Source organism: Podarcis raffonei, chromosome 1, assembly GCF_027172205.1.
Source record: "Podarcis raffonei isolate rPodRaf1 chromosome 1, rPodRaf1.pri, whole genome shotgun sequence".
In the NCBI taxonomy this organism is placed as follows: domain Eukaryota; kingdom Metazoa; phylum Chordata; class Lepidosauria; order Squamata; family Lacertidae; genus Podarcis; species Podarcis raffonei.
Window position 1 is genome coordinate 125,440,553 of NC_070602.1, and position 25,245 is coordinate 125,465,797.

Sequence of the window (25,245 nt, forward strand, 5' to 3'; positions counted from 1 at the left end):
GCCATAGAAGCATCGGAAGGGACCATCTCACCCCAAAACCCTCGCAAAGCAGGTTTCTTTTGGCCCAAACTTGGGTCTCCTGCTGTTTTCGGACTACAATCCCCGAGCACCGGTCTTGCTCGCTAGGGATGATGGGAGTTGTAGTCCAAAATCAGCTGCTCGCTAGGCATGATGGGAGTTGTAGTCCCCCCCCCCCAAAAAAGCCGCAGGAGACCGAAGCTTAGGAAATACTGTTTTAGCCTAACATAGCGCTCGATCATGCTCTGCCGCAGGGTTTCCCAAACTTGGGTCTCCAGCTGTTTTTTCCGGACTACAATTCCTATCATCCCTGGCCACTGGGTCCTCCTAGCTAGGGATGATGGGAGTTGTAGTCCAAAATCAGCTGGAGACCCACGTGTGGGGAACCCTGCCCTACGGACTGAGCTGACCCAGCCCAGGATCGTCTAATAGGCGCTGGGCTGGAAGCGCCTCGCAAGGGGTTTCCAGGCAGGAGTCTGCTTTATCCCACCTTCCCCTTGCGAAAGGAGAAAACAACCGCGCGGTCTTCTCGGCCTGGAAAACCTGGTTTCCCTGGAGGAAGCAACCCGATCGCGGAAACGACAGGGAGAGAGGATCTGGTCCCGGCATGGAGGGGCAGCGAGTCATCCCCCTGGCTCAGTACCCCGGGGTCACCCGGGAGCGCTTTCTGCAGGACATCTACCCTCTGGTAGGGAAAAAAAATCGCACCTTAACTTCCCTGGTTCTCTGGTTACCAGCGTTTATATTTTTGTAGAACTCTTAAAAAAACAAAAACAAAACCGTCGGACTTATTGCCATGATACTTCTTCGCCTTCTGTAAAACAGCAACACCACATGATGTCCTCTCCAAATGCATGTGTTTGAAAGGTCATGCATTTAAGCTCTGGGTAGCCAAGCTAAACAGATTTACAAATTCATGTGTGTCTGGGTGACAAATTCCAGTAGGGTCCTCCAGTTAGGCTGCAATAGGTTGTAATGGATTGCTTTCAAGTCACTTCAGCACTAGATGAAAAGAAAAAAAACCATCCACCATGCTCTGTATTTTACCAGAACATCACAACATCAACATGATGCTCATATTGACTTGTAGGATTTTTAAGTTGAAACTCAACAAAGATGTAAAGTTTGAAAGCATGAATGTATTTACATTGATTAGTAACATTATGTCAGTATATTCTTAGATGTCATAACTGTCCGTACTGTGAGAATGGTTGTTGGTAGAAGGTAGTAGAATTGCAAAAATATTCTACAATAATATTTTTTTTTTAATTTTTAGAGAAAGCCAGTAGTGCTGAAAGGTATTGATTTGGGCCCTTGCATGACCAAGTGGACCGTGGATTACCTCAGTCAAGCATCAGGAAATAAAGAAGTAAAGGTTCATGTTTCTGCGGTGCCACAGATGGACTTCCTCAGTAAGAACTTTCTGTATAGGTATTCCGTTTCAATACTTTCTCTGCTTTTGGAGGAATGCTCCAGACTTTTAGAGACTCAGTACTTCTGCTTGAAACTTTTTATACGGGATCTGTGCTTTCACTTTGCAAATGACATTCTGAATTATGAGTTGTTATCTTGTGCTGCTTTTGAAGCTGTAAGAGATATTTTCCTTTCCAAGAACGGTTGACCTGATGTTCTGTGGTGGGTGATATCTGGTTTTCAACGTGATATATTACCAGTTAAACATTGTGACATACTGATATACAGTGGTACCTCAGGTTACATACGCTTCAGGTTACAGACTCCGCTAACCCAGAAATAGTGCTTCAGGTTAAGAACTTTGCTTCAGGATAAGAACAGAAATTGTGCTCCAGCGGCGCGGCAGCAGCAGGAGGTCCCATTAGCTAAAGTGGTGCTTCAGGTTAAGAACAGTTTCAGGTTAAGAACAGACCTCCAGAATGAATTAAGTACTTAACCCGAGGTACCACTGTATCACAATGTTTGAAATAAGGTTGGAGCTGTGTAGAGGCTGGCTTCATGTTTCCCCCCCACATTTGATTTTGGCATCACACACACACACCATGATTCGCAATATATTGCCGGGTCAAAAATTATAAAACCAGTATCATATGGACTTGAAACCGGTTTTGGATGATATATTGCCCAGCCCTAACACACACCATGATTTGCGATATATTGCTAGGTCAAAAACCATGAAACCAATATCAAGATATGGATGCTCCTCAGTTTAATTTTCAGGCCTTCACATCTTATGGGACACCAATGCAAAAGCAGTTCCCTATGTGGCTTTGCGATACATTCAAATATTGTGCAGATCAGACCACTTCGCTGATGACTTGTGCTTTCTTCTGTACACTCACCCTGTTGTTTTCCTATTGTCATGACATCACAATTGGGTTTTGTGGCTTTTTCAAACCAGAACTGGGAAATATATATACCAGGAGTGTGGAACTTCTGGACTGTAGGCCTAATTAGGCCTTGCTTCATCTATGACATGAGCTGTGGAGGACGTAAAGTAGTGGCTGGGCCAGAAAGCCCTTTGCAAGGAACTTTGAAGGAACTGTCCGCTGTTTGTAGGGGTGAAGGGGACCCCCCCAACCAGGCCTCAAAGCCTCAAGCACTTTTCAAATTGCACTTTTCAAATTATTTTCTCTAAGGCTAAAAAAGTTTTTAGCTAAGCATCTTTCTTTGTAGCAAAAAGGTAGCTGAAGAACAATGCCTTTTCGCTTCTCAGGCTAGCTGACCTTGTCAATAGCACATCCAGCTTGTTGCAAACTTTCTTCCGGGAACAGAGCCAGGGAACAAGAGAGAAACATTTCTATGCAAACCTGTGAAGGGGGAGAGGAAAAAAGGGGTTTGAAAAAAGGATAAAACCTGCTTGTAAAAATGTTTTCGGCGGGGCCTGTTTTGTGAATTCATCACACAGGTGCCTCAGCCCCGCCCCCCCATGGCAGAATAAACACTCTTTCTCTGTATTTAACCCCTTGGTGTCGTTTTGACTCTTTTCTTCCCTCCCCGGGTGCAACGCTTTCCTACCCATAGTTAAAGGGCCTAGAAAGGCTACAGTGGCTTCAAGTGCAGTGCAGACTCTGCAGGCACCGGCAATGATGTGCAGTGATGGGCTGCACAAGGAGAGCTGGCTTTGATTCAGAGAGCTTTCTCCAGCACTTTGAATACGCTCCGTTGAAAAACAGAGCATTTTTCTTTCTTTCCAGAGGATGCAGTTTGGATTTAAGGTGCTGGGGGAAAACATTTCTGAATCCCAACCATGTTCTTAGCAGACAGAAATGCTCTCTTTTCAGGCGATTCCATTTAAGTGCCAAGCAGCTGATTAACTACTGAACTTTGACAGGTGTCAATCACCTGCCATCTTTATGACATCAGGTAATTGACTAGTGGTCCCATCCACCTGTCAGAGTTAGAAGGCTCTCTTGCCTGTTTCCCCATAACTTCACTTCTTGCAGTGAGGGAACCGCTAGAAGGCCCTTGGAGCTGGACCTTAGTGTCCGGGCTGAATGACAGGGGTGGAGATGCTCCTTCAGGTATACTGGGCCGAGGCTGTTTAGGGCTTTAAAGGTCAGCACCAACACTTTGAATGCTATACAGTGGTACCTCAGGTTAAGTACTTAATTTGTTCCAGAGGTCCGTACTTAACCTGAAACTGTTCTTAACCTGAAGCACCACTTTAGCTAATGGGGCCTCCTGCTGCCGCCGTAGCACGATTTCTGTTCTCATCCTGAAGCAAAGTTCCTAACCTGAAGCACTATTTCTGGGTTAGCGGAGTCTGTAACCTGAAGCGTATGTAACCCGAGGTACCACTGTATATACCTGTGTCATGTCTTGTTGGTAGTAGGCCAATAAAGAATCAAGACTTGGAGTTCTAAAATGGGTGATCCTACTAGCATTGTTGAAAGGAAGGGGTTCCAGATTGTGCTGAGAATCCATGTTCCTGTGTGTGACAGAGAGGGAGGGAGAGAGAAAGTGTGAGCTGGGTATGTGGTGAAGAAGCAGTACAGTGGGTCCTAGAGAGCTTGGGGAAAATAAGCAATGGGGTTTATAGGCTAAGGGCCAGGGGTAGCCAGAGTCTTGCCCTCCAGATGATTTTGGACTATGATTCTCATCAACCTCAGCCAGCATGGCCAATGGTCAACTGTAGTTCAGCAACATCTAGAAGGCACCATGCTCACTACCCCAGTTGTAGGGAAGCAGGTGACATACAAAAGACCTAATATGTTTAGGAAACAGGTGGGATTCAACTAAAGGTAAAGGTAAAGGTACCCCTGCCCGTACGGGCCAGTCTTGCCAGACTCTAGGGTTGTGCGCTCATCTCACTCTATAGGCCGGGGGCCAGCGCTGTCCGCAGACACTTCCGGGTCACGTGGCCAGCGTGACAAGCTGCATCTGGCGAGCCAGCGCAGCACACGGAACGCCGTTTACCTTCCCGCTGGTAAGCGGTCCCTATTTATCTACTTGCACCCGGGGGTGCTTTCGAACTGCTAGGTTGGGAGCGCACCCCGCCGCGGGGATTCGAACCGCCGACCTTTCGATCGGCAAGTCCTAGGCGCTGAGGCTTTAACCCACAGCGCCACCCGCGTCCCTGGGATTCAACTACCCAATTCCATTAGCAGAAAGCAGCACAAGGAATCCCACTAGTGGAGGCATGTCCAAAGTCCTAATCTGGCCCACCGGTTGGTTTAATCCTGCCCCTTCAAATCCCAAAACTTCAACCCTAAAAAAAAAGCTTGGTTGGCCCTTTGGTCAGCCCTCACGGCCCTTCACTTCATCAAATCTGGCCCTCTTTGAAAAAAGTTGGGACAGTGATTAGCGCAATGGGATTCAGGAGAATTCAGGAGAATGGGTTCAGGAGAACCCCCAGAACAGCTCATACCCTTTATATAAGCAGTGTAATTGACAGTAGCATGTCTGATTATATGACAATTACAGTATGTATTTTAACGGGTTTCTGATAAGTTTCCATTACTGGAAGTTTAAAATTGATTTGATCTAGCACAATTAACTGAAAAAATGCAGTTTTGTTAAAATGAAAAAACAACTTTTTTGGCATTGGGTTTGGGAGCGTTCTACTACCCGGAGTGTTCTTTCTTGAATTGTTGGAACTGCTTTTCAAAGCCTAATTGCTGTATTCCCACCTCACGACCCTTGATGCACAGACCATTTTTGTTCCGCTGTGGCTCTGAATAATCGCCCCTTCTTCCCCAGTGAACCAACCAAGATCCAGTTTATCCAATTGTCCATTATCATTCGCCTGTGAAATTCCTAAGCTGTCTTAGACAGCTCCTATCCTTGTGACCCATTCAAATACCAAAGGGGGACATTATGTGCTCTTACTTAAACTTCAGGCTGCTCCGTGTAAAAGAAAACGAGAGCCTTGGTTTTTGAATATAATGCCCCAGCATAATTGAAAACCACAAATTTGGTGTGTCGGGGCTACTTGTAATTATTTCCATTGTAAACAGTGGGGCTAATAGCACAATCCTAAAGGAATGCAGTTACGAGTTAAGTCCATTGACATGTTTCCTTGCCAGTATTAACATGACACAACATAAATGAAACATTAAAACTGTTAAGTTGTGGGTGAACATATCAGACGACACAGCGATTCTTTAAACAGCTCTTGTTTATTCACAGGCCAGGACAGAACTGAACTGAAGGGTTCAGTCAGCCTGCTTATATAGAGCTCCAGTACAATGTAACTGTAACAATTTTCTAAAACTATCCAATCACTGAATGTCACTTTCGATCCCTTATTTGCATGACTATCTACAGTATCCCCCTGCAGGCCCAGGGTGAGAACTTCAGTACATAACAAAAACCACCGATGCTGTGCAAAGCTAAAAACACAAATCAACGAACAGTATAAATATAAGCAGTTAAGCAATTTGCAGTGGGTTCCACACACCCCTGCCCACCCCGTTTAGCCTTGTGGGTTTTAAAAAGCGAAGCAATCTATTTGGAGTTGTTATTGCAATGGTGCCCCATATCTGGCAAAAGTCCTATTCCATGTGAAACGCCTGGAGAGTTTTAATTTAAATATATTTTTATTTCAGAACGTTACCTTTCAATGTATTCATAAGGAGAGCTGCTGAAGCCAAACATACAGATTACTTTATTTCAGAGGTAAGATTGTGATATTGTAATTACACTGAGATATGGCTTTTGGGGGGGAGGTGTAGGTTGAAATTCAAAATATTTATCCCACGAAATGCCTTAAAATATGAGATGAGAACTGTACTTTGCTGTAAATTCTACTGGGTGTGGGTGGTTCTTACTCTCAAGTAACTGTGGGGAGGGTTGCATTATGTCAGTACAATCTTAGGACTGTCTACTCAAAAGTAAGTACTCCCAGGTATGTGTTTGTGTGTGCAGGATTGCAGTGTCTCACTGCAGCCAAATCTTTGATGCATTTATAGCCAGTGCACATAGACTCTGGTGGGATCAGTGGCGTAGCGTGGGTTGTCAGCACCTGGGGCAAGGCAAGTAATTTGCGCCCCCAAACCCGTGGATTTGCGCCCCCTAACCCTACCCCCCAGATGTTGCGCCCGGTGCGGCCGGCCCCCCCTGCACCCCCCACGCTACGCCACTGGGTGGGATCCAGCATTCACAACCACCATCACTCTGGGGTCCTTTCCAACTCTACATTTCTATGATATTCACCCCGATGACTTACACTTTATATTTGCAGCGTAATTGACTGCATTATGACTGATTATATGACAATATGCGGAAGAGTTCTTTTTAATTCTCTCTCTTTTTAATAGCGCTTGTTCTATGCTGGATTCGAAGCTGTTTCACATACAGTTTCTGAAGCACTTTGACCCCTTTAGCTGAGTAGCTACTTTAAACATTTCTCCTTTTATTTCAAAATGTTTTAGTATTTGCCACATGACGTGAGGGCGCTGCTGATTGAAAAGCATGAGTCTAATGTCCTCTTGGGCCACAGAATTAGCTGTGTGGCTTTGGGATCTCAGCCTAGATTTGCAACGCAGTCCTGCATGTGTGTTTATTCAGAAGTAACTCCAGTGCCCTTTTAAAATGTGTTGGTGGGATATTGGGTTGTTTTTGTTTGGATTATGTATTTTGTGTTTTTATTGTGTAATTTTATCCTGTGAACTGCCCCGAGACCTGTGGGTATGGGGCGATATACAAATTTAATAAATAGTAATAATAACTCTCAGAGGGACGAAGGTGGCTCTGTGGGTTAAACCACAAGGCCTAGGACTTGCAGATCAGAAGGTCGGCGGTTCGAATCCCCGCGACGGGGTGAGTCCCGTTGCTCGGTCCCAGCTCCTGCCAACCTAGCAGTTCGAAAGCACATCAAAAGTGCAAGTAGATAAATAGGTACTGCTCCAGCGGGAAGGTAAATGGTGTTTCCGTGCGCTGCTCTGGTTTGCCAGAAGCGGCTTAGTCATGCTGGTCACATGAACCGGAAGCTGTATGCAGGCTCCCTTGGCCAGTAAAGCAAGATGAGCGCTGCAACCCCAGAGTCGGTCACGACTGGACCTAATGGTCAGGGGTCCCTTTTTCTTTACCTTTAATAACTCCCACTGTATTAAGCATGGGGCTCATTCTCTCTTTGGCATGGCAGTTTTTGAGAGGACAAAGACGTAAAACAGACTTCCTTGACCTCGGCCCACCAGATGTTTTTGGCCTACAACTCCCATGATCCCTAGCTAGCAGGACCAGTGGTCAGGGATGCTGGGAATTGTAGTCTCAAAACATCTGGAGGGCTGAGGTTGAGGAAGCCTGACCTAAGATCTTTAAGCTGATTAGCTAAATGATACATGTTTTGCTGATTAAAGATAAGATGGTGGTTCCTCTTGGCTAAAGATCACCATAAAACCAACGGTTGAGAGAGACTTTAATATTGAAATAATTTATTCAGATAGCTGCTAATGATTAGGTGAGTGGCAAATTGCAACTCTGTTTTACACATCTACAGCCCACTTTTTTCAAAAATGAGATTTTTTGCAATAAGGAAAGTGACTGGAAAATGCACCGCAAAGTATGAGGTGAACAGTTGCTTTGATGCAAACAAATCAGAATGAATGCCAATTAAATAACAACTGTTGGATGGGCTTTAAATATAAATGAGTCAATAATTGTCCAAGATATCAGGACCTTGCTTACATTGATTCGCATTATTTCTAAATAATGTTCCATTTCTTCAGCAAACAACAGGAAAAAAACCCATCAACTTAGCAAATTAGACTGGATCGATCAAGCCATTTGTTGTTGTTGTTTAGTCGTTTAGTCGTCCGACTCTTTGTGACCCCATGGACCAGAGCACGCCAGGCACTCCTGTCTTCCACTGCCTCCCTCAGTTTAGTCAAACTCATGCTGGTAGCTTTGAGAACACTATCCAACCATCTCATCCTCTGTCATCCCCTTCTCCTTGTGCCCTCCATCTTTCCCAACATCCATTCCAGGGAATCTTCTCTTCTCATGAGGTGGCCAAAGTATTGGAGCCTCAGCTTCAGGATCTGTCCTTCCAGTGAGCACTCAGGGCTGATTTCCTTAAGAATGGAGAGGTTTGATCTTCCTGCAGTCCATGGGACTCTCAAGAGTCTCCACCAGCACCACAATTCAAAAGCATCAATTCTTCGGCAATCAGCCTTCTTTACGGTCCAGCTCTCACTTCCATACGTCACTACTCGGAAAACCATAGCTTTAACTATACGGACCTTTGTTGGCAAGGTGATGTCTCTGCTTTTTAAGATGCTGTCTAGGTTTGCCATTGCTTTTCTCCCAAGAAGCAGGCGTCTTTTAATTTTGTGACCCACAGCAAAATGTTGATGTGTGTTCATTGAAATGACTTCTGTCTTTCTTAAGGATGAAAAATATTATTTGCGATCCCTGGGAGAAGACCCGAGGAAGGTGAGTAATGGTGTCTCATCTTAAGGAGTGTTCCTTTGCTTTCCTATAAAACACTTCACTGGAATATGTCTTGTCTTAAAAAAAGAAAAGAGGGGAGTTTGGATCTGATGAGGGTGGGTGGGAGAATTGACTGAAGCCTCTTCACTCATTTAGAGGGCATGTAGGCCCCAAATGCTGGATGAGATTCATGAGGACCATTCCCTGTCACAGTCCTCCCTGATTCACACTCCTGGATTTATGTATAGGCTTAACATGCTATAGCTTAAGGCCCCACTCTCTTGCGGCCCCCCAAAAAATTTAAAGGGGAAAAAACGTGGATGTACATTTCCAAAATATAAGTTAAAAAGGAAATAAAATAAAACCTACATACAGCAACAGTGTTGTGTGTTGTGTAGGCTCCTACTGGTTATGTGCAAATGGCTTTAGACACCTATTAGGTTCATAAATTACCATTAAGCATATATTCAACACAAAAAAACTGTGACAATTTGTTGTTGACAAAGGACAGCTGGACATATAAATGGCCCCATTACCTTCAGTAGCTTAGGGCCTCATCAAACCTAAATCCAGCCCTTCATATGGTTTTGGAGATGGATCTGAAAGTGTACAAGTAGTGTTTGTAAAAGACGCTACTGGTTCTGAAGAATGTGGAATGTTTCCTACGCAAACTTCAACCATGTTATTCTAGCCAGATGTTCCTAATCTACTTGTACCTCTCCTGCCCCCTTGCAAAAAACAAACCCCTGTTTCTGCAGGGTTTGGAATTGAATGCGGTGTTTGGGACTTTTTTTTTAAGATGCAAAATGTACACACAATTACCGCATTCGTACACATCATATTGTGCCTTATTTATCCAAACGCAGACCACGAACAACCCTGGTTATTGTGGCTCAAGGACCCAATTTATCCTTGGCAAACAAAAAGGCCCTTTTTTTGGGCAGCTCGTACTAGTTCATCTAGGGACATGGGTGGCGCTGTGGGTTAAACCACAGAGCCTAGGGCTTGCCGATCAGAAGGTCAGCGGTTCGAATCCCCGCGACGGGGTGAGCTCCCGTTGCTCAGTCCCTGCTCCTGCCAACCTAGCAGTTCGAAAGCACCTCAAAGTGCAAGTAGATAAATAGGTACCGCTCCAGCGGGAAGGTAAACGGCGTTTCCGTGCGCTGCTCTGGTTCGCCAGAAGCGGCTTAGTCATGCTGGTCACATGACCCAGAAGCTGTACGCTGGCTCCCTCGGCCAATACAGCGAGATGAGCACCGCAACCCCAGAGTCGGTCACGACTGGACCTAATGTTCAGGGGTCCCTTTAACCTTTTTACTAGTTCATCTACTAAGTCAAATATTCAGTCGAGTTTCCAATGGCCCCACATGTTTATGTGGGAAGAAATACAGGTTGATCTGCTCCTTAATTATTCTCAGCACCTGCTGAGGAATGAGATCAGGCCTGTATGTAGTGTCCCAGTAATTTCCACCCTTTCCCCTTGGATCAGACACTTTATAGAAAACCTTAAATATGACCCCTCCCTTTATTCTTTGTTTTTGTTTCAGGAGATTGCAGATCTCAGAAAGCAGTTTCCTCTGCTGGCAGATGATATTCAGATCCCGGAGTACTTTGAAAAAGAGCAGTTTTTCTCCACTGTCTTCCGCATAAGCTCAGCAGGAATGCAACTTTGGACCCATTATGATGTAGGTAATATGTCTCTAAGCATCTTTTAACAAAGAACGATGACAAGCTCATCTTACGCTTTATTGGCAGCGTAACTGAAACGGTTCTTAACCTGAAGCACCACTAGTGGAGTCTGTAACCTGAAGCGTATGTAACCCGAGGTACCACTGTATTGTGATAACTGAAATTCTTTTCTGGTCGCATGCCAAGTAATACTTGTCATTTTCACATTTTTAGGTAATGGATAACTTCTTAATTCAGGTGACCGGAAAGAAGAAGGTTGTACTGTACAGTCCTCGTGATGCACCATATTTGTATTTATCAGGTATGGTACATGCTACAGGAACTAAACTTTCACTTGTGCAGTGGGACTCCCCCTCCCTGCCTCCTCCTTCCCCCCAGAAACTACTCCAATGGAGACCCTCCAGAGCAGATTTGGGGGGCACACAAGCGAAAGGAGAAATCCAGTTGCATAAATGGAAGTCTGCCTTCCTAACAATGTATTCTGCCCTTGGGGTTTTATCTAGCTAGGCCAGAGCAGATCCACTGAAGTCAATGAGCTTCAATTAGTCATGTCCATTGATTTCAGTGGGTCTGCTCTGACTTAGCTGGATACAACCCATTTTCTTCAGTGGTGGGCAGCTTACTACTCACATGACCTGCTGGATCAAACCAAAGGCCTATCCTGTCCCATGGCGACCCACCAGATGCCTCTGGCGAACCCACGTGAAGCAGGGCATGACAACAGCAACATTTCCTTGCTGTTGCTCTCTGGTAGCTGCTATTTGTTGTCAAACTGCCTCTGAACCTGGAGTTTCCATTTAGCCATAACAATTGATGGTCATTGGCCCCTGGGATAGCCCAGCGGGTAGAGCATGAGACTTTTAATCTCAGGGTTATTCCATACTAAGTAATGCTTTATTCCACTTTTTTTACAGACCAGATGTTAAGCGAACTGCCCTGTAATTTTCAGGATGCCTTTTTTTTTAAAAAAACAGCATTGTCTAGGATTGTGAGCACATTGCTTTCTAAACAACTCCACATCTCCTGGGTCAGCACTTAGTCACTTCCAAGCTATAAAAAAAGTGGGGAACACCCCCAAACCCCAACCAGACAAATCCAGTCCTTTCCCCCCCTGAGATAGCTAGGCTGATTAGGCAACATATGAACCAGGTGCAAATTGGTAGAGATCATTGGACAGTTACTTCGATTGGCAGTTTGCATTCTAGATGAGACTGAGTAGAAGATTCTGTTCAGAATGATCCATACATTCAAGCAATCTTTACGGAAATCACTTGAGTGGAGGAACATAACAGGCTTGTAGCAAAATCCTGTTGTGCTATGTTTACTTTTGTAGCCTTATGAGGCTTTGCCCTCGGGTGGGAAAAATATTGTGCCCAGGAAAGGGGAAATGGGAGTCAACAGACACTCAAGGAATAGTTTCAGAGAAAAAGCTTTATTTCTACCATCCATGAACTGGTAGAAGGAGCAAGTGTGATAACTCACAAAAGGCATGCCGAGTTCACAGTCATGTGCACAGAGTATATATCCCCTTCCAGTTCCCTCCTCTTTTCTCCTCCCTCAGGAGTCCTGCCCATGAGTTCCTCTGAGCATGAACAGAAAGCTCCCCTGTCTTGGGACTCTTTTGGACTCTTTGCACCCTTCAGAAGCCTTGCGTTCAGCATGTTCAGATGTGTTGCAACTGGAATGAGATAAGATTCAGTTCTCAGGCCTTGCTTTGAACAGAGCCTATTCATTAGCTTTTTGAAGCCTTCTTGTACTGATAAAAAGTAACGGTTTGCCTACGCACATCATCTTGTGAGAATAAGCAGAGGAAAGCTTTAGCTGTGGATTTTTAGAAGACAAAAGGAATTTTGGACAGTTTTGAGGCCTGGGGTGATTTCACAGACAGGATTTGGGTATCCTGTCCCTTCACTTTCAGTGAAAACAGGTTCTAGTATTTTTAGGATTGAGGGTAAGTATGTCAGCCGTTCTGATGAATGTTTCCTTTAAAAGTACACCGTGGCTGAATTGGATTCACTTATATTTGATAGCTGCAAATGTCCGCTAGAGTAATAGAAATAGGGTACTATTGACAGCACACAGGAGTGTATACACACACATGCAGTTTTTCCTCTCTGCCTTTTCCTACATTGGGATACCTGCATAGTATGTTTGCATCCCTGAGAGTAATCGAATAGCAAAACAGTCATGTCCATTGTTTGTTCACATCTTCATTAGGTACCAAGTCAGAGGTGCTAGATGTGGACGAGCCAGATTTGAAAAAATACCCTCTCTTTGTCAAGGCCAGACGTTATGAATGCCAGCTAAATGCAGGAGATGTCTTGTTTATTCCAGGTAAGCGGACACAGAAATCTCGTTTTGTTTTCCTCCATTACTTCTTGGATTGCTGTTTAAGGGGCTTAAGGTGTACAGTGTATGTAACAATCCAAAAAACTTACGGTGGTATGATTAATCAGCTTAAATCTCATGGTGCAGCCGTGTGTGTGTCGCTGTGGATTTTTCCAAGAGGATGCATCTTTTAAAAACTGCACCCAAATGAATGCTGCATCACACCTACAAAAATTATGTATTGGGTATGCTTTGCATGTGGATACATTTTCAATATAGCTTGTTTCAAAACTGACCTGGCATAATTATGTTAGCATAATAATAGCATTTCAGAGTACTGACAGCATTGCAGACGCTGAGGACACTAGGCAGTTGTAGCTATCTGCTCTCCTCAAGAGGGTTTAAGTATTTAAATAGCACACAAGCGGACTAAAATCTAATCAATGTACTTGCATCAGAATACATGACATGCAGTTTAAGACAGCATTAATGTTCAGGTGAGGAAATAGTTGCATTCACAAGTCTTTGTTTTGTAATAAGTGCGATTAATCTAGCCTACCTGGGAAAATGGCAGAGTGGACTGTTGCAAACTTAGCACTTCAGTTTTCTTAGAAAACGTGAATGCAGTGTTGACTGAATTAGATATCATTTCTGGAAATGAGGATTGGTGTATAAAGCAGAAAATCACATTTCCCCCCTTAACACTTACTGCCATTTTTTTTCAGTTAACCATGGTGCTGCATTTTAGCAACCTGAGTCCTCTGCTATACAGGTTTTTCAAGCTTTCTTCCTTTAAACAGTAAAAAGTAAGTCCCTGAAGACTTACAAAAGGCTATGTCTGAATACTATTAAGATAAGGACTCATTTCTATGAACTGATCTTTGCTGGTTTGAGGTTAAAATACTGTCTTCTTCAAAATGTGTCGTTGGGAGTCTTTATTTCAATTTATGCTTAAATCAGGCCCCTGCAAATTATGAGCCACTAAATCAAACCTAGCTGCCTGCCCATGGCAAAGCAGATCACTAGCAAATAAATATACCTCCTATTTTTGCTGCCAGGCTTGTGCTGTGGAAACAGGGGTAGGTGTCAAGCACTTGGCAGGTCCAGATTGCATGGTAGGTGTGCAGCTTGGTGAGGGCATTACATAGTCCTGCTCCTAGGTATTGCATTAGTCACACAGGATCTTAGGACTGGGTGACTGAGAATATAGTCATACTGTACTGTGTTCTCAGCTGTAGAAAATCATAAGCTCCACCTAACTTACAGAAATTAATATTTACAGAAAAATACTGAATGCTGAATACTGAAATTATAGCAGTCTCTGCCAATCTGAAACATTAAAGTACAATTACTGTTTGCTAGCCATAAAAATTGGTATTTTTTATATAAGAAAAACACATCAGAGCATCTTTAACTGTTCACAGCAATATCTTACAGATTCTAGTTACTGTATTCAAGGCATTTTCATTCAAAGTTTTTCTCTCTCTGCTTATAGCTTTGTGGTTCCATAATGTGACTTCTGAGGAGTTTGGCGTGGGAGTCAATGTTTTCTGGAAACACCTTCCTTCTAATTGCTATGATAAGACAGACACCTATGGAAACAAAGATCTTGCGGCAGCCTCAAGAGCAGTACAGATTTTAGACAGGGCACTGAAAACCCTAGAAGAGCTACCAGAGGAATACAGAGACTTTTACGGCCGGAGAATGGTTTTACGGATTCAAGAAAAAACCTACAGTACTAACTATGAGTAGTTTTTTTTACAGACATCTCATGAGCTGGCCTACAGACATTGCACCACTCGCCACTTAATGTGTGTGTTTGTTGGAACTTTGCCCCAAGTTTATATAAAAGTAAAGCTGGAGTACTGGTCCATTAATGAATAGACACATAATTTGTCACCAAAAGAATTTATTTAAAACAAGTTTTAAATAGTTTAGATTATACAATACAAAGAGATGTGGGTGGTGCTTCTTTTCTCTAACATTTCTTCTAAAAACTGCTCTGTAAGTTTGTGGTAGCTTCAAGCAACTATTTGCACACAGGGCTCTCTGGACCAGGCGATTTTAAATATATAAAGAAGAATAAAAAACGGTAAAGTATCCCCCCCCCCCGAACTGAAATACAAAGTTTATACAAGCAAAGCCTACACAGCCTTGCCGCTGCCCCCCAAGCTTGTGGAGTTCCCGCTGTACTCCAAAGGCTTGGGGCTTCGGGGACAGCCTTTGTAGCCTCCGCAGGGCAGCGGGGTGAAGGCACCCTGCTGCCCTGCAGAGGCTTTGCACAGCCATCCCCAAGCTAGAAGAGGGAGACGGAGCACACCGTCTCGCTGTCCTGGCTTCAGGGACAGCCTTTCTAGCCTCCGCAGGGTGCCTTCACCCCACTGCACTGCAGAGCCTTGAAAGGCTATCCCCAAAGCCAAAACAGCAAGACGGGGCGCTGTGCAGCCCTCCGTCTCACTGTTCTAGCTTGGGGATGGCTGCGCAAAGCCTCCGCAGAGGAGGCTTGAAAGGCTGTCCCCGAAGCCTCAAGCCTTTGGAGTGCACCTGCGCTCCAAAGGCTTCAGGGAAGCAGCGCTTCCCCCCACCGCCAGCCCCACAAGCTCGGGGGGCAGCAGCAAGGCTGCGACCTGCCCTTTTAGAGGGGCAGAACAAGAAAAAAAAATTCCCCCTGTTCTCCCCCTCCTATGCGTCCTATAGAGCGAAAAATACGGTGCTTTAAATTTGCCTGGTTGTTTCTTAAAGCCAAACTTAATTAGTCCACCTTGCCTTGGTAGATGACTATGTCTCCTGTATAGACATACTTGGTATATGAGAAGGTAACATTCACATTTCTAGACCAAAACCTAAAGAGTGTTTGAAGGGGACTGGCTAGTTTAAAGCAAGCAGCTTTAAACTAGTGCAATCTTTTTTTGCTGCTATTTGCTGCCGTCAAATGGGAGTACTTAAAAGAGAGCAACTAGTCAAGAGCTGTGGATTTATCTGATGAAGCATGGAACCCTAATGAAAGCACTACTATTAGAGAAACAACGGTCTGTGCAGGAGGTGGGGGGGGTGTTCTCTTGGAACACTGGAGAAATTATTCAGTGAGCTCCTTTTGTCAACAGCAGCAATTTAGAGAAAACAGCATTCTATCACATGAATGGGTAACAATACTCTTAATGACTGTAAAACAGGCAAGCATTATAGTCACTGAATGAAATCCAATGCTTCCACTATGATTATGTAACAGCTTCTGACACAGGAGAGGCATCTGCTAGCGTAAGACATGGAGAGGCAATTTTCTCCCTCTTCCCTCTGTAATCCCCCACATTGTGTTCTATGATGTTCTGGAGGATCCCCCAACTCTCTGGAACTGACTGAGGGACGCAGTGGGATGTAAGAGGGAAAAAAGGAGAATACCACCTCCTTTCATATTAGTCGACACCTCCACTGGATTAAAAGACATCCCATTAAGTGGAGCAGCAGCACAGGATTCTACTCATTTGCATTTTGCCCAAGGGGATGATGTTTCAAGGTCAGAACATGATTTAATATATTCTTCCTTAAACACTAGAAATCTTTCATCTTGGTTATAGAAAGCTGTCGGTCTCATTCCGACATGGCAGCCTTTTTAAAAACACTGTAAAATAGATGTCCAACAATCAGAACAGCTTAAGTACTGACTGGAACAACTAGCAACCACTTTTTCACTCTTCAAATTATTTTCAGTTTTAATTAAGAATGGTGACTCAATATGAACATTCTTAATTAAAACTGAAAATAATTTGAAGAGTGAAAAAGTGGTTGCCAGTTGCTAAACTGGTAAGAGAACCATTTCAAAATATATCAACACTTAATGTAGGGAAAATGAATTGCTTATTCATAAAAGCAGCTTTCAAAGGCCAACAGTAGTTTCCTGTATGCCACATTGAAAAAAAATATTTATTGGCACAGAAAACCAACTTAACATGTTCATACTATGGAAGTTAGTCTTATTCCACTATTCTGGTCAACATCAGCTTTCAAATTGATACTAGAACTGTCACTGCTAAAATCTACAAATTTTGGTCACTATACAGATGGTTAAGCCACCCCAACAGGAATGGCTTTCAATTATTTTGTAAAGTGAGCTCCACAAATGGAAGTGCAAAAACTTTGCTTACTTCTCATAAGTAAATCAAAAGTGCTGCAGAAACATATGATTGGAATGTGCTGACTGCAAAACTGCTCCTAACATTCAGTAATGCAAATTGGTATCCCGGCTACAGAAAAAACCCTCATTATCTGTATGATTGCCATTTGGTAACAGGAACTCGTAAGAGATAGTCTATGGATGCTGCAGTCACTTTAACGATAGCTCTCTGTAAATTCTTAACCATGTGGATGGTTATCAAATGGCAATCATACAGGTTCTTACAGGTTGATAATGTTACAGGTTATGGCAAATCTTAGAATAATATTAGTTGCACCAGGTTTTGGAAAAATTCCTAGTATAATCTGAAATTTTCCAAAGACTGGTGCAACTAATATTATTCTAAGATGTACCATAACCTTCAAGATTATCAATCTGTAAGAATCTGTGGTTTGATTTTTAGCAAAACGCATTTGCCACAATTGCCTAACAGTCTCACAATATAAAAGTTCAAAAATGCATTAAGTTAAATCAAGCTTTCATATTAATAGGGAATGTTGAAACAGCAGCAAGATAATACATTCTTGGTCACTTAACAAAAATAGATGTTTAATACTCTTAAGTCTTAAAAAAGGTTATTCACTAGTAGATGTTCAGCAATGGTTAGAAGTTGCACAGCACCTCTAAGGCAACAGTATAGTCATTATGCACCTTATTTCCCATGCAAAGTTTCATTTATACTTAGTTGTTATGAATATTTAGCCTCTTGGCATAGCCATAGACACAGTTCATGTCAACATTACCAGCTTACTGCATTGCTTGTGCTATGGCTATGCCAAGGGGCTAGATACCAATGTTGGCAACATAATCCATGTTATCTCATAGTTCTTTAGTTCTAGAATTGAGTGTTGAGTATTTCTGAATGATTAGTTGTTTTATTCTTTAGTTTTAATAATAAAAGCGACTAATCATTCAAAAATACTCAACACTCATAAATGTATGCCATCCAAAACATTTTAGGATGCAAATTATTGAGCCCGGATCTGAATACTCTACTCACAAAAATCCACACTTGTAAAGCAAACATTAGTTCCAACTGATGTTCAGAAAATTAGTCAGATGAACTGGTGTGGCTTTTCCTCAGGAATCTTATCGTTTCAACCAGAACAAAATAATTTCTTTAAGCCAGGAATTTGTTGTTGCTCCTCAGTTGCAAAAGCAAGACAAGATTGGCTTCACTGAAGGTCTTAAAAAGTAAGTATTAGGGCACACAGCATTTCCAGGACTTAGGAGAAACCACATTCTCAAACTGTCAAGTCAAAGTTTAAAATGTATTTTTGCAGTTAACAAGAGTATTTTGATATATTCACTGTGTCAGAATACTTCATGAACTCTGAAGTGGTTTTCTAAGGAAGGTGCTTCATCAGCAAAATGAAGCTGGCTATTTACATTTACACCAAGCTCCTTCAGAATTTGCACAAATCTCTTATGCTCTTTTCCAATCCATGCCCTCATTGTATCAAATACCTGGTATGGTGTAACATGTGCATTAACTGAAATCCCAGTCTCTGAAAAATCTTTCAGCACATCAGGGTAGGTCACCCAAGTATTGCTTCCTCCAGAATGGCCACCATCGAGCCAGTAAATTGCTCTTATGTTTTTTATGAAGGCATTTGTGTCCTTTTCCTTTTTAGCTTCCTTTAGTTCATGAAGTAATTGATTCAAGACAACACAACCTTTACTGAACCCTATTAAAGTGAATGATGCTTCACCAATCACAGAAGGCTCAACGAGGTTCATGGCAGAGCTGTTGAAATATTCACAGTCTCTTCCCCTTTCCGTTGCGGGGCATCCATTAGTAGTAGCAACAGTAGGTGATTGACAAGCAATGGCCTTTGCATCCTTGCTGAAATTATACAGGCTTTTCTGAGACAGAAGAACATTTTGAGCAAGTTTAAACGCATTAACTAGTAATGCATGAAGATGTTTGAAGGCTCCAAAATCAGTGCTGTGTTCAGGTGCACCAAACATATTGCTTGCCACAAAATTGTCATAGCAGCTGAATTTGTGCAAATGCATACGGGAACATTTTATAACCCAAATGTAACTCTGAGGGAAACGGCGACCCAGAATAGAAGCAACGTTTTCTAAGCACCATTGTTCCCACTGGAAATTTTCTGGATGGCAAACCATAATTTCATGATAGTTCTGAAATAAAACAACATATAAAGAGCCTTACTATTTGGAACACAACATGCACAATTAATCACTTAAATTATAATTGTACAAGTAGGTTGCTGGGAAAGGTTATTCTTGGCAACCAACAAAATTTTAATAAGGCATGCACTTGAAAATGAAATTAGAAAACAGCATAAAGTGGAGTATGTGAATCTCAACTGAAAGAATTAAAATGTTTGGAATAATTAGGAAAGAGACTGAAAACAAATCAAGTATCATTATGCCATTGTATAATTTAAAGTTGTGAACACCTTTAGAATACTTTGTAGCTCTGACTGCCTCATCTCAAAAGACATATTAAAGTGACTGAACATTGGAACACCTTCCCTGCAAGCAAACATGTACAGTTTCTCAAGTAATCATGGCATTTTCTCTAGCTCCTCCCAACCTGTCACCCACCCCCTGCCCCAGCAACCAAGGCAATAGTCACTCTCAATTTTCATCCAATGATGATGAAGAATCCTTGCAAACTTCTGCATTGTCACTACTGGTATACAGTGCTTTTAAAACATGTCAAAATCTTCCTACTTTTAGTTAAGTATTTTTATTTATTTACTTGATTCAGGGGGGCCTGCTGTCCCCCTCGCTATGCCCATGGTGAAGAGCACCAAGTGAAGAAACTTCCAAGTGCCAGTTTTCCCTCTACACTGGGCACCAACCAACCATCTCCTTGGTGCTTACACCTGTGCATTTCTATTAATATTCTGTGTGCTATCTCTTGCATAATACGTCTACAAGCAGTCTGCACTCGCAAACGGAACTATGCAGGAGAGATGCACATCTTAACATGGGGAGCAAAAACGCCAGAGAGTTCCTGGTCGAAAGGATTTAACCTTCACAGGCGCTCCATCAGAAGCTGGAAAAACCAGCATCATGAGCAAGAAATATTAAGTTCTGGCGAGCGGACTGAAAAAATTTAGGGCCTAAACAGAAGCTATGGCTTCTTCCAGAAAATCACCTCTGCTTGGGTATCCAACAGGAAGAGGTGGCAGGAGAGGTTCGTCTCCATCAGTCCGCAGCTTCGGAATCCCTCAGGAAATAACACGCCACTCGCTCTTTCGGTACAGCATGAAGCTCTTAACTCGAGGGTCGCGGGTTCGAGTCCTACCTTGGGCAAAAGGATTCCTGCATTGCGGTGGGGCGGGGTTGGACTAGATGACGCTCGGGACCCCTTCCAAACCCTAACTAGCCACGTCTACTCAAGAGGCAAGATCCGTTTCTCCCAGGCTCTCTGAAAGGCAGCTGGGCTCCCTTCTTCCTACACCGCCGCCGGGTACCTTCCTCCCCTCAGCCTTACCTGCACGTCCCCGGGAAAATAGACGACATGATGCTGAGGCGGCTCCGGCAAAGGGCCGGCGGCGGTGGGCGGCGGCAGCAGCAGCAGCACGTCGTTGGCTCGGAAGGGCTCGGCGCCCGGCACCTCAGGGAGCCGCAGCCACGGCAGGTTCAGCCGAGGCGACGACGAGGAGGAGGAGGAGGCTCCGCCGCTACTACTACTACTACTACGGCCGCCGCCGCTTCCTCCGGCGCTCCCGCCGCCCGAGGGCCCCGACAAGCAGCTGGCCGGAGCTCCTCGCAGGCTCATAGTCCGCGCGAGGCAGAGGAATGCGGAGCCGACGAGTCCCCTCAGGACGGAGGAGGCAGGTGGGCAGCGCCTGCTCATGGAGCCTCCGCGGCGAGAGCTCCGCCTTCCTCCCTCACGCGCGCTCGCGCACTGACCGGCCTCCCAACGGCTTCCGCAGACGAAAACAAACAGGCCAGCCAACCAACCGCCCACGCCTCCGGGGCGGAGTCACGCCGACCGCGCAGGCGCCCGAGAGGGAGCGAAAGGAGCTTTCCTGGGAGGGGAGGGGCGGGGAAAGAGTCGCCCTATCGTGTGATGGGAAGCTTCGGTTCCTCTCCGCTGATTGGGTGTGGGTGGCAGGGAGGGAAGCTCAAAGAGGGGAAGTGCGCGCTCAGTTAGTTCTGTAACGGATTTTTTTCTTTCAAAAACAGAGAGAGGACTTTATGCAAATAAGTACGACGATTTATTTATTTATTTATTTTCCCATTTTTTAAAAAAATGTTTTCCAAATTTATAACAAACAAATAAAAAGAAAACATCAAAAAACAAACAAATAAACATTTATCCTAACTGTAATAATTCCACTTTTGTTAAAATTGTTGGGTGACTTCCTCCAGTCCCCCTGGCTGAGTTTCCATATAAATCATTGTAGCAGTTTTCCAAAACTATTTTCACATAAAATTTACTTGGTCAATTACGGTAACATCTTTCTTTCTTTTCATTATTTTTTTTTTTGCCATAGTCTTCTACAGCATCACTTATTTAAGTCCTAGGCTATCTGATACTCGCAAGTAATTCTATTTATTTTTTTGAAATTGTTTTTATTGGTTTTCACAATATTATAAACAAACAAACAAACAAACACACAAGACAAACAAACATAAATCATAGCCTTATTGAAAATTACACTTATTAACTTTGTTAAGTGACTTCCCTGCTTCCCCTTGGTTGAATTTCATTGCATATCCTTTTAACGGTTTCCCAAGTCACAATTCTTATAAAATTTAACTTAAACAGTAACATCCTTAAATCTTCACTTTATGAAATTAAACATATTAAATCATCATTTAACATAAATAAAATCCTAAGTCAAGTATCTGCAAGCTGTTTTCAGTTAGTTTAACTTAACATATTTAACTAAATAATCATTAAATTTAATCCACTCTTCCTGATACTCCTCCTCCTTCTGGTCGTGGACTCTTCCGGTTAGGTCGGCTAGCTCCGAAAAATCCATCATCTTCATCTGCCATTCTTCTATCGTTGGTAATTCTTGGGTTTTCCACTTTTTAGCTAACAAAATAAGAGCAGCAGTTGTGGCATACAAAAATAATTTAACATATTTCTTGGGCAAGCAAGTAATTCTATTTAGGTTATCTTAACATATTTAGATAAATAGTCTTTAAATTGCTTCCATTCCTCTTGGTACTCCTCCTCCTTCTGGTTGCGGACTCTTCCGGTCAGGTCGGCTAGCTCCCAAAAGTCCATCATCTTCATCTGCCATTCCTCCACTGTTGGTACTTCTTGTAATTTCCAATTTTTGGCCAAGATTTTTTGATTTTTAAAAAAACGGGCTCCTTTTTAAGCTGCTCCTTCACTATCTAAGGATGGGGTCACCTTGGGATAGGGCCATGTCCCAGGGCACTTACCTCAGGGTGAACTGTTTTATACTAATTTACAATATTATTCTAAATGATTCGTGTGCTAAAACATTTTCTTTTGCATTTGAGAAAGAGAACCAAAGGTTGTTGCCCAGGCAACAACACCCTGTTTGTGCGGGTGTCATTGTGCAATGGTCATTGCGGTCACACTTAAGCCTGTTCCATCACCTTCCGGAGCCGAAAGTGGTACGCATGTTGGTCGCATGTCAATTGGATGCACGCAAAATGTCTGCCACCTGAATAACTTATTCTTTCACCCCCCCCCCCACATCTGTTTTTGAAAACCAAAGTTAGCAAGTTGGTGGATGTAGAGGTGCAAGTCATTAGCCTTGCCTAGGGTGCAAAATGGAGGGACGCGGGTGGCGCTGTGGGTTAAAGCACAGAGCCTAGGACTTGCCGATTAGAAGGTTGGCAGTTCAAATCCCTGCGATGGGGTGAGCTCCCGTTGTTCGGTCTCTGCTCCTGCCAACCTAGCAGTTTGAAAGCACGTCAAAGTGCAAGTAGATAAATAGGTACTGCTCCGGCGGGAAGGTAAACGGCATTTCCATGTGCTGCTCTGGTTCGCCAGAAGGGCTTAGTCATGCTGGCCACATGACCCGGTAGCTGTCTGCAGACAAACGCCGGCTCCCTCGGCCAATAAAGCGAGATGAGCGCCACAACCCCAGAGTCGGCCACGACTGGACCTAATGGTCAGGGGTCCCTTTACCTTTATCTTTAGGGTGCAAAATAACTTGGCACCAGCATTTCCCATACCTCTGTCTGGCCCTTGAGACATTTCTCCAAGGCCACACCTCTCATTAGTCCTGCTCTGTACCCTCCAAGAATACTTTCCCAGCCAAAATGTGTCCTTGAACTTGGACCACCTTGGCTGTTAGGCCTGGAAGACCTGCTCTCTGCCTTGCAGGCCTTTCCCACCTGGCCTGCGATGGCAGTGCCATGACTGACTCCAACTACAAAAGCTGAGGCTGCTGAAGAGGCCAGAGACCATCTTGGCTGTCTCTTAGCACCAACCCAGGTCATTGAGCCTGAGCTTCCACAGCCGCTTGTTTGCCATGAACCACCATTGGCAGGATTGGCAGCAACAACAGCTGATATGATCACATTTTTAATATTCTGTTGGGAGCTGCCCAGAGTGCCTGGGGAAATCCAGCCAGATGGGCGGGGTATCAATAAATTACTATTATTATTATTAGCTTATGATAATCTTTGATTCTCTTGTTAATTGTGCTGTTTTAAATGTGCATTTTACATCTGACATCCTTTAGTAATATTTTATTTTGAAATGTTTTTTATATATGCTAATGCAACCGGTGAAGAGAGCCAGTGTGGTGTAGTGGTTAAGAGCGGTAGTCTCGTAATCTGGGGAACCGGGTTCGCGTCTCCGCTCCTCCACATGCAGCTGCTGGGTGACCTTGGGCCAGTCACACTTCTTTGAAGTCTCTCAGCCCCACTCACCTCAGAGTGTTTGTTGTGGGGGAGGAAGGGAAAGGAGAATGTTAGCCGCTTTGAGACTCCTTAAAGGGAGTGAAAGGCGGGATATCAAATCCAAACTCTTCTTCTTCTTACCAACAAAAGTGATTTTACTTCTCATTACATTTCCTAAAATGTGGTGCAAGCACACTTGCAGTTAGAAATATGTGGCACTTAAGCCCATTATCCTTTTTGCGGAAGATACTGTTTCAACCTCAAAGTTTTCAGGAGTACAAAAAACTTTACAAAAACAAACACTAACTGGAGAAGAACAGCCCAATAATCATTCTCAGCAGCCACAGAACACGAAGTATTCATTGGAAAATAAAACATATTGTTGCACATCTTATTTGTTCCGCTGCTTTCCTGCTGCAACCCCACACATTTTGTGTCCTTTGGAATGGCTGCGTTCTGTCAGTGTAAGGATAATGTTTTATTTTGCTGGTGAAAGGTGATTTAATAGCGATCCTTCCCTCATCTAGGTGGCATGAGGTGGGTAGGATCACACTGTTACTTTTTAATGTGAAATATACTTTTGTTATCTAGCTAATATTCTATTGACTTCTAAATATAAAATGAACTCTGATCACCACAAGATGGTGCTGCACATTCTAGCTTGAATAATAAATTTACTATATCCTATATTTTACCATCTGATTATTAGATTTACCCATAAGGTTTTCAGTGATAGTATATATACCAGCAAACTCTTTTGACATTTGTTAAGAAACTGATTAGGCAGCACAACTGTAAAGTTTTAACATTTGAGTTTTTTACATGGAGGGTTCCCCCTGCAATAGCTGTCTCTGTGTGACTCTCACATTTTCTAGTTGTCCTTAAATTATCTCACAAAATTTTGTTTCAATTAATAATTGTTATTGTCGCTCCACTTTTCAGCCCCCAAAGGCCCCCAGACCACCTTATAGATCGGTACAAACAATAAAGTCCTTGCCAATAGGCTATCAATCTAAAAATATAGGAAGAATTTGCTGCAAGAGAGGTAGATGGAGCTGAGATCAAAGCATCTACTGGGTGACAGGGTTGTTGTAAGACCAAAACGGGGAGCAGAACCATGGCATTTATGCAGGGCTGGATTTAGGTTTGATGAGGCCCTAAGCTACTGAAGGTAATGGGGCCCTTTATATGTCCAGCTGTCCTTTGTCAACAACAAATTGTCACTGTATTTTGTGTTGAATATATGCTATATTTATGGACCTAATAGGTAATCAGTCATACCAACAGGCTAAAAAACAGTTTCTATCCGTGGGCTGTTAGGCTGCTGAACGGAAAATAATATAGTGCAACTGACTTTCGGGGTTAAT

The 25,245-nt window shown here is 43.4% G+C and overlaps 2 protein-coding genes and 1 long non-coding RNA gene across 5 annotated transcripts in view; 1 reads left to right on the forward strand and 2 right to left on the reverse strand.

The window, feature by feature from the left end:
- LOC128399731 (uncharacterized) overlaps positions 1-25,245 on the reverse strand; it is a 212,623-nt gene that overhangs the window by 137,103 nt on the left and 50,275 nt on the right. The window lies entirely within an intron of this gene.
- TYW5 (tRNA-yW synthesizing protein 5) lies at positions 231-14,835 on the forward strand. Of its 3 annotated transcripts, none has more exons than XM_053361383.1 (8): positions 231-706; positions 1,295-1,449; positions 6,042-6,111; positions 8,824-8,868; positions 10,413-10,550; positions 10,768-10,855; positions 12,772-12,888; positions 14,378-14,835. In XM_053361383.1, the coding sequence occupies exons 1-8, from the start codon at positions 626-628 to the stop codon at positions 14,632-14,634; spliced, it is 951 nt and encodes a 316-aa protein (XP_053217358.1). In that variant the 5' UTR covers positions 231-625; the 3' UTR covers positions 14,635-14,835. The 3 variants fall into 3 exon arrangements, with proteins under 3 accessions (XP_053217358.1, XP_053217368.1, XP_053217374.1); XM_053361393.1 differs by lacking the exon at positions 231-706 and adding an exon at positions 764-905; XM_053361399.1 differs by lacking the exon at positions 231-706 and having other exon boundaries at positions 1,403-1,430.
- Positions 17,497-21,009, reverse strand: C1H2orf69 (chromosome 1 C2orf69 homolog). Its single transcript, XM_053361307.1, has 2 exons — positions 20,529-21,009; positions 17,497-19,201 (listed from the first exon to the last, which is right to left on the reverse strand). The coding sequence occupies exons 1-2, from the start codon at positions 20,892-20,894 to the stop codon at positions 18,368-18,370; spliced, it is 1,200 nt and encodes a 399-aa protein (XP_053217282.1). The 5' UTR covers positions 20,895-21,009; the 3' UTR covers positions 17,497-18,367.